The sequence below is a fragment of the Cherax quadricarinatus genome, chromosome 43 (assembly GCF_038502225.1).
Source record: "Cherax quadricarinatus isolate ZL_2023a chromosome 43, ASM3850222v1, whole genome shotgun sequence".
NCBI lineage: Eukaryota > Metazoa > Arthropoda > Malacostraca > Decapoda > Parastacidae > Cherax > Cherax quadricarinatus.
In genome coordinates this window covers 1952898-1968730 of record NC_091334.1, presented here as the reverse complement: position 1 = coordinate 1968730, position 15833 = coordinate 1952898, and the positions used below count along the sequence as shown (strand labels likewise).

At 44.3% G+C, this 15833-nt stretch overlaps 1 protein-coding gene across 3 annotated transcripts in view; it reads left to right on the top strand.

Moving 5' to 3' along the window:
- The first annotated feature begins 8992 nt into the window (after positions 1 to 8992).
- Tsp (Thrombospondin) overlaps positions 8993 to 15833 on the top strand; it is a 346683-nt gene continuing 339842 nt past the window's right edge. For all 3 annotated transcript variants that reach the window (XM_070093496.1, XM_070093495.1, XM_070093493.1), the window contains exon 1: positions 8993 to 9221. In XM_070093496.1, the coding sequence (XP_069949597.1) occupies positions 9143 to 9221 (79 nt within the window). In that variant the 5' untranslated portion in view covers positions 8993 to 9142. The remainder of the gene's footprint in view (positions 9222 to 15833) is intronic.

The window sequence follows — 15833 nt, the reverse complement described above, 5'->3', positions numbered from 1 at the left end:
AAGAGGGAGCAGAGACATTGTGTGTACCATTAACAAAGATCTTCAACACATCATTTGAAACTGGGCAACTCCCCGAGGTATGGAAGATGGCAAATGTAGTCCCAATTTTTAAAAATGGAGACAGACATGAGGCACTAAACTACAGACGTGTATCAATAACGTGTATAGTATGCAAGGTCATGGAGGAGATCATCAGGAGGAGAGTGGTGGAGCACCTAGAAAGAAACAAGTGTATAATTGACAACCAGCATGGTTTCAGGGAGGGAAAATCCTGTGTCATAAACCTATTAGAGTTTTATGACAAGGTGACAGAAGTAAGACAAGAGAGAGAGGGGTGGATCGACTGCATTTTTTTGGACTGCAAGAAGGCCTTCGACACAGTTCCTCACAAGAGGTTACTGCAAAAGCTAGAGGATCAGGCACACATAACAGGAAAGGCACTGCAATGGATAAGAGAATACCTTACAGGGAGGCAACAACGAGTCATGGTACGTGACGAGGTGTCAAAGTAGGCGCCTGTGACAAGCGGGGTTCCACAGGGGTCAGTCCTAGGACCTGTGCTGTTCTTGGTATATGTGAATGACATAACGGAAGGGATAGACTCAGAAGTGTCCTTGTTTGCGGACGATGTGAAGTTGATGAGAAGAATCAAATCGGATGAGGATCAGGCAGGACTACAAAGAGACCTGGACAGGCTACAAGCCTGGTCCAGCAACTGGCTCCTTGAGTTTAACCCCGCCAAATGCAAAGTCATGAAGATTGGGGAAGGGCAAAGAAGACCGCAGACACAATATAGTTTAGATGGCCAAGGTCTGCAAACCTCACTCAAGGAAAAAGATCTGGGGGTGAGTATAACACCGAGCATATCTCCTGAGGCGCACATCAATCAGATAACTGCTGCAGCATACGGGCGCCTGGCAAACCTACGGATAGCGTTCCGATACCTCAGTAAGGAGTCGTTCAAGACTCTGTATACCATTTACGTCAGGCCCATACTGGAGTATGCAGCACCAGTTTGGAATCCACACCTAGTCAAGCACGTCAAGAAATTAGAGAAAGTGCAAAGGTTTGCAACAAGACTAGTCCCAGAGCTACGGGGATTGTCCTACGAAGAAAGGTTGAGGGAAATCGGCCTGACGACACTGGAGGCCAGGAGGGTCAGGGGAGACATGATAACGACATATAAAATACTGCGCGGAATAGACGAGGTGGACAAAGACGGGATGTTCCAGAGATGGGACACAGACACGAGAGGTCACAATTGGAAGTTGAAGACTCAGATGAATCAAAGGGATGTTAGGAAGCATTTCTTCAGTCATAGAGTAGTCAGGCCGTGGAATAGCCTAGAAAGTGACGTAGTGGAGGCGGGAACCATACATAGTTTTAAGGCGAGGTATGATAAAGCTCATGGAGCAGGGAGAGAGAGGACCTAGTAGCAATCAGTGAAGAGGCTGGGCCAGGAGCTATGAATCGACCCCTGCAACCACAAATAGGTGAGTACAAATAGGTGAGTACACAACACAACACACGCAACACACACACACACACTCAGACACACACACACACACACACACACACATCAGGGGAGACATGATAACGACATATAAAATACTGCGTGGAATAGACAAGGTGGACAAGGACAGGATGTTCCAGGGAGGGGACACAGAAACAAGAGGCCACAATTGGAAGTTGAAGACACAAATGAGTCAGAGAGATAGTAGGAAGTATTTCTTCAGTCATAGAGTTGTAAGGCAGTGGAATAGCCTAGAAAATGACGTAGTGGAGGCAGGAACCATACACAGTTTTAAGACGAGGTTTGATAAAGCTCATGGAGCGGGGAGAGAGAGGGTCTAGTAGCAACCGGTGAAGAGGCGGGGCCAGGAGCTAGGACTCGACCCCTGCAACCACAAATAGGTGAGTACAAATAGGTGAGTACACACACACACACACACACACACACACACACACACACACACACACACACACACACACACACACACAGGAGCTCGGACTCGACCCCCGCAACCTCAACTAGGTGAGTACTAGGTGAGTACACATACTGAGAGGAATTGACAAGGTGGACAGACACAGGATGTTCTAGAGATGGGACACAGCAACAAGGGGACACAGTCGGAAGTTGAAGACACAGATGTATCACAGGGATGTTAGGAAGTATTTCTTCAGCCACAGAGTAGTCAGGAAGTGGAATAGTTTGGGAAACGATGTAGTGGGGGCAGGATCCATACATAGCTTTAAGCAGAGGTATGATAAAGCTTACGGTTCAGGGAGAGTGATCTAGTAACGACCAGTGAAGAGGAGGGGCCAGGAGCATGGACTCGTCCCCTGCAACCTCAACTAGGTGAGTAACTAGGTGAGGACAAAACACACACACACACACACACACACACACATACACAAGAGATTTAAAGAAGTGTTCACAGAGGAGACAGAGAGGGCTCCAGAAAGACGGAGAGGTGGGGCACACCACCATGTGCTGGACACAGTGCACCCAACCGAGGAAGAAGTGAAGAGGCTTCTGAGTGAGATAGATACCTCAAAGGCAATGGGGCCAGATAACATCTCTCCATGGGTCCTGAGAGAGGGAGCAGAGGCGCTATGTGTACCCCTAACAAGAATATTCAATACATCTATCGAAACAGGGAGATTGCCTGAGGCATGGAAGACAGGAAATATAGTCCCAATCTTTAAAAAAGGAGACAGACATGAAGCACTAAACTACAGACCAGTGTCACTGACATGTATAGTATGCAAAGTCATAGCTTTAAGCAGAGGTATGATAAAGCTCACGGTTCAGGGAGAGTGACCTAGTAGCGATCAGTGAAGATGCGGGGCCAGGAGCTCGGACTCGACGCCTGCAACCTCAACTAGGTGAGTACAACTAGGTGAGTACAACTAGGTGAGTACAACTAGGTGAGTACAACTAGGTGAGTACAACTAGGCGAGTACAACTAGGTGAGTTCAACTAGGTGAGTACAACTAGGCGAGTACAACTAGGTGAGTACAACTAGGCGAGTACAACTAGGTGAGTACAACTAGGTGAGTACAACTAGGTGAGTACAACTAGGTGAGTACAACTAGGTGAGTACAACTAGGTGAGTACAACTAGGTGAGTACAACTAGGCGAGTACAACTAGGTTAGTTCAACTAGGCGAGTACAACTAGGTGAGTACAACTAGGTGAGTACAACTAGGTGAGTACAACTAGGTGAGTACAACTAGGTGAGTACAACTAGGTGAGTACAACTAGGCGAGTACAACTAGGTGAGTACAACTAGGCGAGTACAACTAGGTGAGTACAACTAGGTGAGTACAACTAGGCGAGTACAACTAGGTGAGTACAACTAGGTGAGTACAACTAGGTGAGTACAACTAGGTGAGTACAACTAGGTGAGTACAACTAGGTGAGTACAACTAGGTGAGTACAACTAGGCAAGTACAACTAGGCAAGTACAACTAGGTGAGTACAACTAGGTGAGTACAACTAGGTGAGTACAACTAGGTGAGTACAACTAGGTGAGTACAACTAGGTGAGTACAACTAGGCGAGTACAACTAGGTGAGTACAACTAGGCGAGTACAACTAGGCGAGTACAACTAGGTGAGTACAATTAGGCGAGTACAACTAGGTGAGTACAACTAGGTGAGTACAACTAGGTGAGTACAACTAGGCGAGTACAACTAGGTGAGTACAACTAGGCGAGTACAACTAGGCGAGTACAACTAGGTGAGTACAACTAGGCGAGTACAACTAGGCGAGTACAACTAGGTGAGTACAACTAGGTGAGTACAACTAGGTGAGTACAACTAGGTGAGTACAACTAGGCAAGTACAACTAGGTGAGTACAACTAGGTGAGTACAACTAGGTGAGTACAACTAGGTGAGTACAACTAGGTGAGTACAACTAGGTGAGTACAACTAGGTGAGTACAACTAGGCGAGTACAACTAGGTGAGTACAACTAGGTGAGTACAACTAGGTGAGTACAACTAGGCAAGTACAACTAGGCAAGTACAACTAGGTGAGTACAACTAGGTGAGTACAACTAGGTGAGTACAACTAGGCAAGTACAACTAGGTGAGTACAACTAGGTGAGTACAACTATGTGAGTACAACTAGGCGAGTACAACTAGGTGAGTACAACTAGGCGAGTACAACTAGATGAGTACAACTAGGCGAGTACAACTAGGTGAGTACAACTAGGTGAGTACAACTAGGTGAGTACAACTAGGTGAGTACAACTAGGTGAGTACAACTAGGCAAGTACAACTAGGTGAGTACAACTAGGTGAGTACAACTAGGTGAGTACAACTAGGTGAGTACAACTAGGTGAGTACAACTAGGCGAGTACAACTAGGTGAGTACAACTAGGCGAGTACAACTAGGTGAGTACAACTAGGTGAGTACAACTAGGCGAGTACAACTAGGTGAGTACAACTAGGTGAGTACAACTAGGTGAGTACAACTAGGTGAGTACAACTAGGCGAGTACAACTAGGTGAGTACAACTAGGCGAGTACAACTAGGTGAGTACAACTAGGTGAGTACAACTAGGTGAGTACAACTAGGTGAGTACAACTAGGTGAGTACACACACAATAACTACAGTGTGGCACATGCTCAGTAGTGTTCGTCTTGATCTAACAGTACACAAAAACTGTTTAGGAGATTTGGTTTGCAGAAATTAAAACCAAGACAACAGTACTTCGAACCAATTTGTAGGTGCAGGTGTTGAGTCTCAGCTCCTGGCCCAGCCAGGAACATACTATGTATTCATAATGTAGCTAACAGAATTCTTGGCTTCATATCTTGGCTTACAACTCGGCTTTAAATATAAGAAATTACACAGATCTTAGAAATAAGTAAATAAATCACTTTGACGTTTCTCGGGTTATCTTGGGTAAGTTTATTCAGGATTAGGAATAGTTACAATTATCATAGTATAAATTATCAATTAGATAATTGGAATAAGAATAGGTGCAATTATCATACATAGTGTAAATTACCTAGAATTACCCTAAAAAATGTCAATGTGACTTATTTCCACCTGAGTCCTTGTAATATATTATTATTTAAATCTTCTACGTTAAACTATATAACATATTCAAGTGTTTGAGAAACATTTACAATAAAAGGAGATATATTAGGAATAAGATAAACTTAGTTTACATTAACATTAAAGAAACAATCAGCTTAAAATAATAGGTACGTGAATGTTAAATATACAAGAAATCCTCCTTTCTTTTTGTAGCTTCATTCATTAGGTACCTTTAAGCTGTCTTCCTGAATAGGCTCATGCTAGAACAGGCTTTGACATGTTCAGGCAGTCCATTCCACTCCTTTACTGAGAGGGGATCACCTCCTGTAGGTGCTACAAAACTGTCTACACTTCCCACAGTACCATACAGGTTTTGAGTCGTAACCTTGACAAACTTGGCAGAAAGATATTCTGGACACTTCTTATGAGCAGTTTTATAAATATGATTTAACTTCAGTTCCTTAACTCTGTCTTCAGCATTCAACATAGCCAGTTATTGTTAGTTATCCTGGCTTACATAATAATTATAATCAAAACCAAGCGCTAAACCCAGTGTGGAAATTTATTGAGTTCAAAAAATTCCACCGACCGGATTCGTTTGTCAATAAGTTGACGAGTCGCAAAAGCTCTTAATACCCACCCAAACAGCAGATACCACAAACAGCTGTAAGATACCACATACCAATTGATAGATTTAAGCCTTAAGAAGGTCTTACGTAGGTTTAAATTATTAGTAAATATTATTAGGATTAATATTGTAGCCATTGACCATAATATCAGGTATTATTAAGCTGTAGTAAGAAAAGTGACTAGATAAATTGAGACAGCTAGTATCCCACAAGCAAGTCGAAATTGGGGCTTGCAGACGTTAGCATGTCCTTCTCGGACAGAGACTTGTGGTGGTACACTGGTGGTGGTACACTGGTGGTGGTACACTGGTGGTGGTACACTGGTGGTGGTACACTGGTGGAGCCACTAAGAGGCCCAGATCTGCCTCTTCCCAGGGCCCCCTTTGTAAGACAATCCTCAGCATTTTCCTTTGCATTAGTTAGCCAATGATATTCAGGGAAACATCGGGAATTTGAACTTAGGGTTATGACGCGGGCGATTGCCCAACATCAGGTGATTTGTGGCTAAAATTGTTGAATAACTGTCCCTTGAATATAGTCCAGAAGTTAATAGCTCCTCATATATTAATTAGGGAAACATCCAAGGATTGCATATGTCCCTAGGATATAGGAGTTGCTAATACCATCTGAATACTTGCAGGAATAAGTCCTACACTGAACGTGGCGTCTTGAAAAGAGAGAGAAGTTAGAGGACTAGATTACTTGGGTACGATCAGGGGACTTCTCGTTAGCATAGTCTTCACATCCAGGGAAGTCAGTCCTTGTTTGTGCATGCAGATATGATTTTCCTGCAAGTTAGTGCAATTTACATATGGAAATGCTCCCTAAGAGCCACTTGTGAGACTGGGAGGCTTGCACTCTTGGGATGGCTGTGTCAACAGTGTCTGCCAGTGTGTGCATCAAATTTCCACACCCACAAGGGATCCTGGACTATAAACTGTCATGGACCCCAGGTCCAGGATGAGTCTCATCGTTTTGTTCCAGGTGATTTGTAGTCTGTCTTTCATTTTTGTTTTGTTAAGGCAAAGTACTACTAAGAGCAAGTATAATGATTAAGGCATTGAAGAAGAGCTAGACATAGGGTCCTGCAAGCCTCAGTAGGTATGATAATTGTAATTATGTGCACCTGTACCTAAATAAACCTACATGCTTAAACGTAATATATCTTCGGTAAGTCCTCACTTAAATTACACTGCTCAGCTTTAGTCTCCAAATTAGAGAATGTAAATAAATGAGCTTGAAAATAGAGAAAAGAATGACCAGGTTGATCACATGTGTCAGAAGCCATTCTTATGAATATAAGCTAAAGGTACTAAACTTGCGCTATCTGAAAAGACGAAGAGTTAGGGAAGTAAGTTTATTTAGGTACAGGTACATGGAAGTATAATAATCATACATAGTTTAACATTGGAAGACAAGCCAATGGGGTGGAATTCTGGTTTGTCTTACATTGTTATGATTGCCTGTCTGCGATTATTTGATTAGTTTAACATACGTATAAATTATCTAGAATAACCCAAATAGTCAGACAAACGACTTATTTCAATTGGGATCCTTGTAAAATCTTATTATTTCAAGTGTAGCAGAAGTTATAGTAAGAATCAATCATTATTATAACCTTAAAGTATGCAAATGGAAATTAGGAATAAAGAGGATAAACACAGCGTGTTGAAAATATCAATCCAAGACAGGACTCGCAACAATGGAGTCAAATTGGGCACATTTACATTGAGAGGATATAGATTAAGTACGGTTTTGTAGTGCATGGATGTAGATGAGTGGAAGAAACACTCAGGTAGTTACTGATACGAGAACTTTGGGAAGCTTTAAACATAGGTTGGAAGGATACAGGAATGTGTGTGAGTTGCATCTGCCTAGCACGGCTCAGTTCTTGTTGCTGAGTTTGAAAGGGCCACTGACAGCTGGCACGGTATCGAGACCAGCTTCCTGGTGTAAGTTTATTTAGGCACAAGTACACATAATCCCTACGGGTTTAGTGCTCCCCATAGTAATAATAATGCCTGGGTTATTCTAGGTAATTTATACTATGTATGATAATTATAGTCATACATAGTATAAATTACGTAGAAAAATCCAAACATTATTATTATTATTATTATTATTATTATTATTATTATTAGTTTATAGGGGAGCGCTAAACCCGTAGGGATTATACAGCGCCTGTGGGGGATGGATGGAAGGCATTCAGGCTCAGTTCAGGGAATTGGAACACAGATCCAATTCCCTAGATCAAGAGCCCCTCACCAGCTTCAAGGAACCTCCCATGATGGGTCAAGCCTCAGCACAGCGGGATGCTCATATGCCACTTGACTCCAGCAACCAGTTTCCCACTAAAACAGTTCAATATTCGCAGAGCCGAAAAAAATGGAGCCGATGAAAGGCGCCGTTCCTCAACGTGGACAGCGGGAGAAGTAAGATAAAGACAGTCGTCCCAGAAAGAATGGGGAAACAAATCTATTACTGATGCTGAGGCGAGAGACGTACACACTCGACGAAGACTGTGCAGGAGCCCTTACTCACCTCCAACACTCTTGTTCTTCTCGTTGGGTTTATAAGGGCCACTGACGAGTCGAGTTATAAGGGCCACTGACGAGTCGAGTTATAAGGGCCACTGACGGGTCGAGTTATAAGGGCCACAGACGGGTCGAGTTATAAGGGCCACTGACGGGTCGAGTTATAAGGGCCACTGACGAGTCGAGTTATAAGGGCCACAGACGGGTCGAGTTATAAGGACCACCGACGGGCCGAGTCACATCTCCTTGCCCTGGCTTCTATGTAGGGGAAACGTTTCGTAATAAAGAAACCTAACTGTTGCACATGTATCTTACCAACATTCTGTAACAATACCTGTAACTACTCTTACTCTTATTGGAACTTGTATTAGAATTAACGAAATAATCTTAGTAGAGTATAATTTAAGAGTTTTTATTCCCAGGTAACGTGATATGATTTTATCAGCTTCGTATATATTGATGTTATCTACTTTAATGGTGAGAACCTTGGAGTCCAGTCCCTGGACCCATTATGTACCTCTGTAGTCTTTCGACTACCGCCCACAGGATGGGTACGAGGTGCATAATAAACATATTAAACTAACTGAAAAAATTTCTGTTGTCTTATGTACATATACGTATGCATTAATTTTATTTAATTGACAGACGAGGATACGACATTCTTGTTCGGGATGTGCATACGTGTGTGTGTGTGTGTGTGTGTGTGTGTGTGTGTGTGTGTGTGTGTGTGTGGGCAGCAGAGGGTAGGGGGCACTATGCCACGCTTCACAGCGTCTCCCTGGCTCATTGTACCTCTGTCACTGTCCTGGTGAGGACGCGCCCTCAACTTCTCCGTGTTACTCCGTGTTGTCCCCTCGTGACTACCTGTCCCCTCCCTCAACCTCTCCACTGCCGTTTTAGTCGTTGTCGCCCTCTCATTCGCCCATCATGAAGGCGTCTGCAGGAGGCGCCGTCGTCCTGACGACGCTGGTCGCTGTCGTCTCCTCCGCTGCTATATACGACAAAGGTAAGACTCGTTGCTCTTTGGTACTTCTACCTCACAACCTACTGAATCTAGATTCGATCACCAGGCGAGGCGAAAGCTACTGGCAAGTCTCTTTACTCCTGTTGCCTCAGTTCACTTAGAGTTAAGTAAGAATTAGACGCATGTTGACGGTCGGATCCTCATACAATTCAATTCAATTTTTTTTCTTTTCTACAATATACAAAATAAAGTCTGCATGTAATAAAATATTATTGAGCACGAAAGAAGGCCATTACAATCATGTGATTCCTGGAAGACTAAACTAAGCATCCTAACAACAGTAAGCCACAACAATCATGTGATTCCTGGAAGACTAAACTAAGCATCCTAACAACAGTAAGCCACAACAATCATGTGATTCCTGGAAGACTAAACTAAACATCCTAACAACAGTAAGCCACAACAATCATGTGATTCCTGGAAGACTAAACTAAGCATCCTAACAACAGTAAGCCACAACAATCATGTGATTCCTGGAAGACTAAACTAAGCATCCTAACAACAGTAAGCCACAACAATCATGTGATTCCTGGAAGACTAAACTAAGCATCCTAACAACAGTAAGCCACAACAATCATGTGATTCCTGGACGACTAAACTAAGCATCCTAACAACAGTAATCCACAACGTATGGCTTTCTAACGTTATGAACCATCCGTGGTTATATTAGAAACAAAAAATACATTCATTTGGAATTATTTAACCTGTATGGATCATGTAGCGTTTGTGGAATGGGAGGTAATCAAGTTTAATCCAAGGAAGGAGAAAGAAGCTTCAGTTGTTTGGATGAAGATCCCTTCACAGTCGTCTTATAGGCTTATATTGGTGGCTAAGTTGGCGTGCAGGGGCGTGTGTGACGGACAAGACCATGGTGACGTGAAGGGGCGTGTGTGACGGACAAGACCATGGTGGCGTGCAGGGGCGTGTGCGATACCCAAGACCATGGTGGCGTGCAGGGGCGTGTGTGACAGTCAAGACCATGGTGGCGTGCAGGGGCGTGTGTTGCAGTCATGACCGTGGTGGCGTGCACGGGCGTGTGCGACACTTAAGACCATGGTGGCGTGCAGGGGCCAATAGTCACACGATGTTTTCCCCTCTATATCCAGATGTTTCGCACTGGTAAGAGTGATATATCTGAATAAAGTTGTGTTTGGCACATCGTGTTTCTACGATATATTAGGTCAGTTTTGACCTTGAAACGTTTCAGACCAGAAGTTGTTCCAGACCAGAAGTTGTTCCAGACCAGAAGTTGTTCCAGACCAAAAGTTGTTCCAGACCAGAGCTTGTTGCAGATCAGAGCTTGTTGCAGACCAGAGCTTGTTGCAGACCAGAGGGTGTTGCAGACGAGAGCTTGTTGAAGACCAGAGGGTGTTGCAGACCAGAGGGTGTTGCAGACCAGAGCTTGTTGCAGACCAGAGCTTGTTGCAGACCAGAGGGTGTTGCAGACCAGAGGATGTTGCAGACCAGAGCTTGTTACAGACCAGAGCTTGTAATAAAGTTGGTAGAATTACCGACAATATGTAAAGTAAAAGGACACAAGTGCAACTAATGTGACATTTTATTGTGGCAACGTTTCGCTCTCCAGGAGCTTTATCAAGCCATTACAAACAATACATGGACACAGAGGGTATATAAAGGCTCAGAGTGAGGTGTAATACTAGTGAGGTACCATTTAGATGTTCACTAGTGGTAGTAGTAGTAGTAGTAGTAGTAGTAGTAGTAGTAGTAGTGGTAGTGACAAAAGTAATACAATATGGTAGAGCAATTAATTCGTACATGAGAAAAAGAATATAAAAGCTATTACTTGGGTAACATAACTTGAACAACGCCTGTGTACAACACCGAAATTTCACCAATAATCTCATGAAATTCAGAGACGCCCAATTAGTGATCAAAGAAACTAATTTCCGCAGACGCAAGTGCCTCGAATCAGCACTGATCGCTGTTTCGAATACAATTAAACAAAACAACGGCAGCTTCACCATCTCCGAAGTCTTAGCAAGAATCCTCCTGAAAACAGTAAACCCTGCCATCACATAGTCTCTCCTGTTATACTACACAAAGCACAGAGAGTGAACACTGAAACAAGCTGCATCTTTCCAGTCTATATTTGTCCAACCTATTTTTATGTTACCCAAGTAATAGCTTTTATATCCTTTTACTCATGTACGAATTAATTGCTCTATCATATTGTATTACTTTTGTCACTACCACTACTACTACTACTACTACTACTAGTGAACATCGAAATGGTACCTCACTAGTATTGCACCTCACTCTGAGCCTTTATATGCCCTCTGTGTCCATGTATTGTTTGTAATGGCTTGATAAAGCTCCTGGAGAGCGAAACGTTGCCACAATAAAATGTCACATTAGTTGCACTTGTGTCCTTTTACTTTACAGACCAGAGCTTGTTGCAGACCAGAGGGTGTTGCAGACCAGAGGGTGTTGCAGACCAGAGGGTGTTGCAGACCAGAGGGTGTTGCAGACCAGAGGGTGTTGCAGACCAGAGGGTGTTGCAGACCAGAGGGTGTTGCAGACCAGAGGGTGTTGCAGACCAGAGGGTGTTGCAGACCAGAGGGTGTTGTAGACCAGAGGGTGTTGCAGACCAGAGGGTGTTGCAGACCAGAGGGTGTTGCAGACCAGAGGGTGTTGCAGACCAGAGGGTGTTGCAGACCAGAGGGTGTTGCAGACCAGAGGGTGTTGCAGACCAGAGGGTGTTGCAGACCAGAGGGTGTTGCAGACCAGAGGGTGTTGTAGACCAGAGGGTGTTGCAGACCAGAGGGTGTTGTAGACCAGAGGGTGTTGCAGACCAGAGGGTGTTGTAGACCAGAGGGTGTTGCAGACCAGAGCTTGTAAGGCAAAAATATTGACAAACAGAACAATAACATTCAACATTTCTAAGAAAGTAGATTAACATTATATATTCCATACATAACAAAATCATAAGAATGCATTTCGGGCAAACTTAAACTGCGACTAATAACAACAAAACATTAAAAAAAAAAAAGTAATCGAAAAAGAGGACTGACAGAATCAAAATAAAAGTCAGTGTTGTAATAACATCTGGAGATATGACGGGAATATTAAGAAACATTGTGTAATTAATAAGTTACGAAATTCGTTCTCACCTCAGCCAGAGGAGCAATTTATTACACGACGTTTCGCTTAAATGCGATTTTTTCGTGCGAAGCGTAAAAGAAATATTTGCTGTTATATATGTCTTCAGGGCTTACGGGGGGGGAAGGGTTATGCAGGTACTCGGGCCCGAGGCCCGGGGCCCGGGGCCCGGGGCCCGGGGCCCGGGGCCCGCGGCCCAGGGCTTGAATCTCTGAAGGGGCCTCATGGCCATAGACGTTTTATTTTTAGTTTTTCATTTTACTGTTTTTTGGTAATTTCAACTATTGTTAGTTTATTTAGAAAAATAATTATGTAAAATTGACTTAGGTTGGGGGCCCCAGCCTGTCCCCAGGGGCCCCAGCCTGTCCCCAGGGGCCCCAGCCTGTCCCCAGGGGCCCCAGCCTGTCCCCAGGGGCCCCAGCCTGTCCCCAGGGGCCCCAGCCTGTCCCCAGGGGCCCCAGCCTGTCCCCAGGGGCCCCAGCCTGTCCCCAGGGGCCCCCAAGTTCCGCCTTGCAAAATTTCTCTTGGATTCCCTGTCTGTCCTTATATTACTGATGATCGATACTATACGAAGGTCACTGTGACCCAGTGGCCTGGTGGCCTGGCTGGCAAAGCTCTCACTTCACACATGGAGGGCCCGGGTTCGATTCCCGGCGGGGTAGAAACATTTCGACGCGTTTCATTACACCTGTTGTTCTGTTCACCTAGCAGCAAGTAGGTACCTGGGTGTTAGTGGACTGGTGTGGGTCGCATCCTGGGGGACAAGATTGAGGACCCCAATGGAAATAAGAGACAGTCCTTGATGACGCACTGACTTTCTTGGGTTATCCTGGGTGGCTAACCCTTCGGGGTTAAAATTCCTAACAAACTCGTATCTTATCTTCTGAGGCACAGTAGTGACTTGGCATCAATCTCTACAGGATTGTAAGATGATAGTGGTCACCTGAGGACCACCAGTGGTCACCTGAGGACCACCAGTGGTCACCTGAGGAGCACCAGTGGTCACCTGAGGACCACCAGTGGTCACCTGAGGACCACCAGTGGTCACCTGAGGACCACCAGTGGTCACTTGAGGACCACCAGTGGTCACCTGAGGACCACCAGTGGTCACCTGAGGACCACCAGTGGTCACCTGAGGACCACCAGTGGTCACCTGAGGACTACCAGTGGTCACCTGAGGACCACCAGTGGTCACCTGAGGACCACCAGTGGTCACCTGAGGACCACCAGTTGTCACCTAAGGACCACCAGTGGTCACCTGAGGACCACCAGTGGTCACCTGAGGACCACCAGTGGTCACCTGAGGACCACCAGTGGTCACCTAAGGACCACCAGTGGTCACCTGAGGACCACCAGTGGTCACCTAAGGACCACCAGTGGTCACCTGAGGACCACCAGTGGTCACCTAAGGACCACCAGTGGTCACCTGAGGACCACCAGTGGTCACCTGAGGACCACCAGTGGTCACCTGAGGACCACCAGTGGTCACCTGAGGACCACCAGGTCAGGACTTCAAGACTCCCAATAAATATAAATTTTATCGAGAAATTCAACCAGATATTTTACTAGACTATATCAGCCACCATAACCTAATATATACTTACGGTGTTAATGTTCCGATATACCTAGACATGTATATCTCAGCACATATATACTTAAGCGTATATTTTAGTCCCTATGTTAAGAATCAGTGAACATGTGGGTTAAAATAACAAAGGGGCACAATGTCGTGGCTGCAACAATACACAACCAACCCGCACACAGGAGAGAAGATCTTACCACGACGTTTCGGTCCTTCATGGACCATTTACAAAGTCACACTAACAGACAAGAAGCAAAGTGTTAACGAGTTGCGGTGTAGAGGTGATATTCAGCTTTAAGAGGCGCCTAAATGTCCCTCTTTCCTAATATCAGGTTTATTTTTCTCCTGTAATCCACCTTAACCATAATTAGTATCGCATTTGCTGTGTCTGCTTTCGTAAGGTGAATTATTATTATTATTATAATCAAAAAGAAGCGCTAAGCCACAAGGGCTATACAGCTTCGTAAGGTGAAGTCCAGGATCTTGACTTAATTCATGGTATAACTAAACAAATCTTAGATGACAGTTGTTCTTGTAGAGGTCAGAACTTTACGACAATTCTCCTCAAAAATTTCTTAAGTTATACCATGCATTAAGTAAAGATCCTGGACTTCACCTTACGAAAACAGACAAAGCAAATGCGATACTAATTATAGACAAGGTAGATTATAGGAGAAAAATAATATAATCGAACACACGGGAACTGACGTGCCGCTAAACCCACAGGTACGAAGGCCACTGCCACAGATTTAAAGTTAATATAATGACTGTGTTACACCGGGTAGAGCTTTATCAAAACATAACTTGATGATAAACATGACTTGATAAACATGACTTGATAAACATGACTTGATAAACATGACTTGATAAACATAACTTGATAAACATAACTTGATAAACATAACTTGATAAACATAACTTGATAAACATAACTTGATAAACATAACTTGATAGACATAACTTGATAAACATAACTTGATAAACATAACTTGATAAACATAACTTGATAAACATAACTTGATAAACATAACTTGATAAACATAACTTGATAAACATAACTTGATAAACATAACTTGATAAACATAACTTGATAAACATAACTTGATAAACATAACTTGATGAACATAACTTGATAAACATAACTTGATAAACATAACTTGATAAATTTCTACACGGTGCTTTCATTATAAGTATCTTACATAATCACCGTCTCAAGACTCAGAAACACAGAAAAAGCAACAAAAGCAATACACGGTAGCACAGCAGCAGTAACACTGGCGAGGCACAGCAACACTGGCGAGGCACAGCAACACTGGCGAGGCACAGCAACACTGGCGAGGCACAGCAACACTAACAGGGCGAGACACAGCAACACTAACACGGCGAGGCACAGCAACACTAACAGGACGAGGCACAGCAACACTAACAGGGCGAGGCACAGCAACACTAACAGGGCGAGACACAGCAACACTAACAGGGCGAGGCACAGCAACACTAACAGGGCGAGGCACAGCAACACTAACAGGGCGAGGCACAGCAACACTGGCGAGGCACAGCAACACTGGCGAGGCACAGCAACACTGGCGAGGCACAGCAACACTAACAGGGCGAGACACAGCAACACTAACAGGGCGAGGCACAGCAACACTAACAGGACGAGGCACAGCAACACTAACAGGGCGAGACACAGCAACACTAACAGGGCGAGACACAGCAATACTAACAGGGCGAAGCACAGCAACACTAACAGGGTGAGGCACAGCAACACTAACAGGGCGAGGCACAGCAACACTAACAGGGCGAAGCACAGCAACACTAACAGGGTGAGGCACAGCAACACTAACAGGGCGAGGCACAGCAACACTAACAGGGCGAGGCACAGCAACACTAAC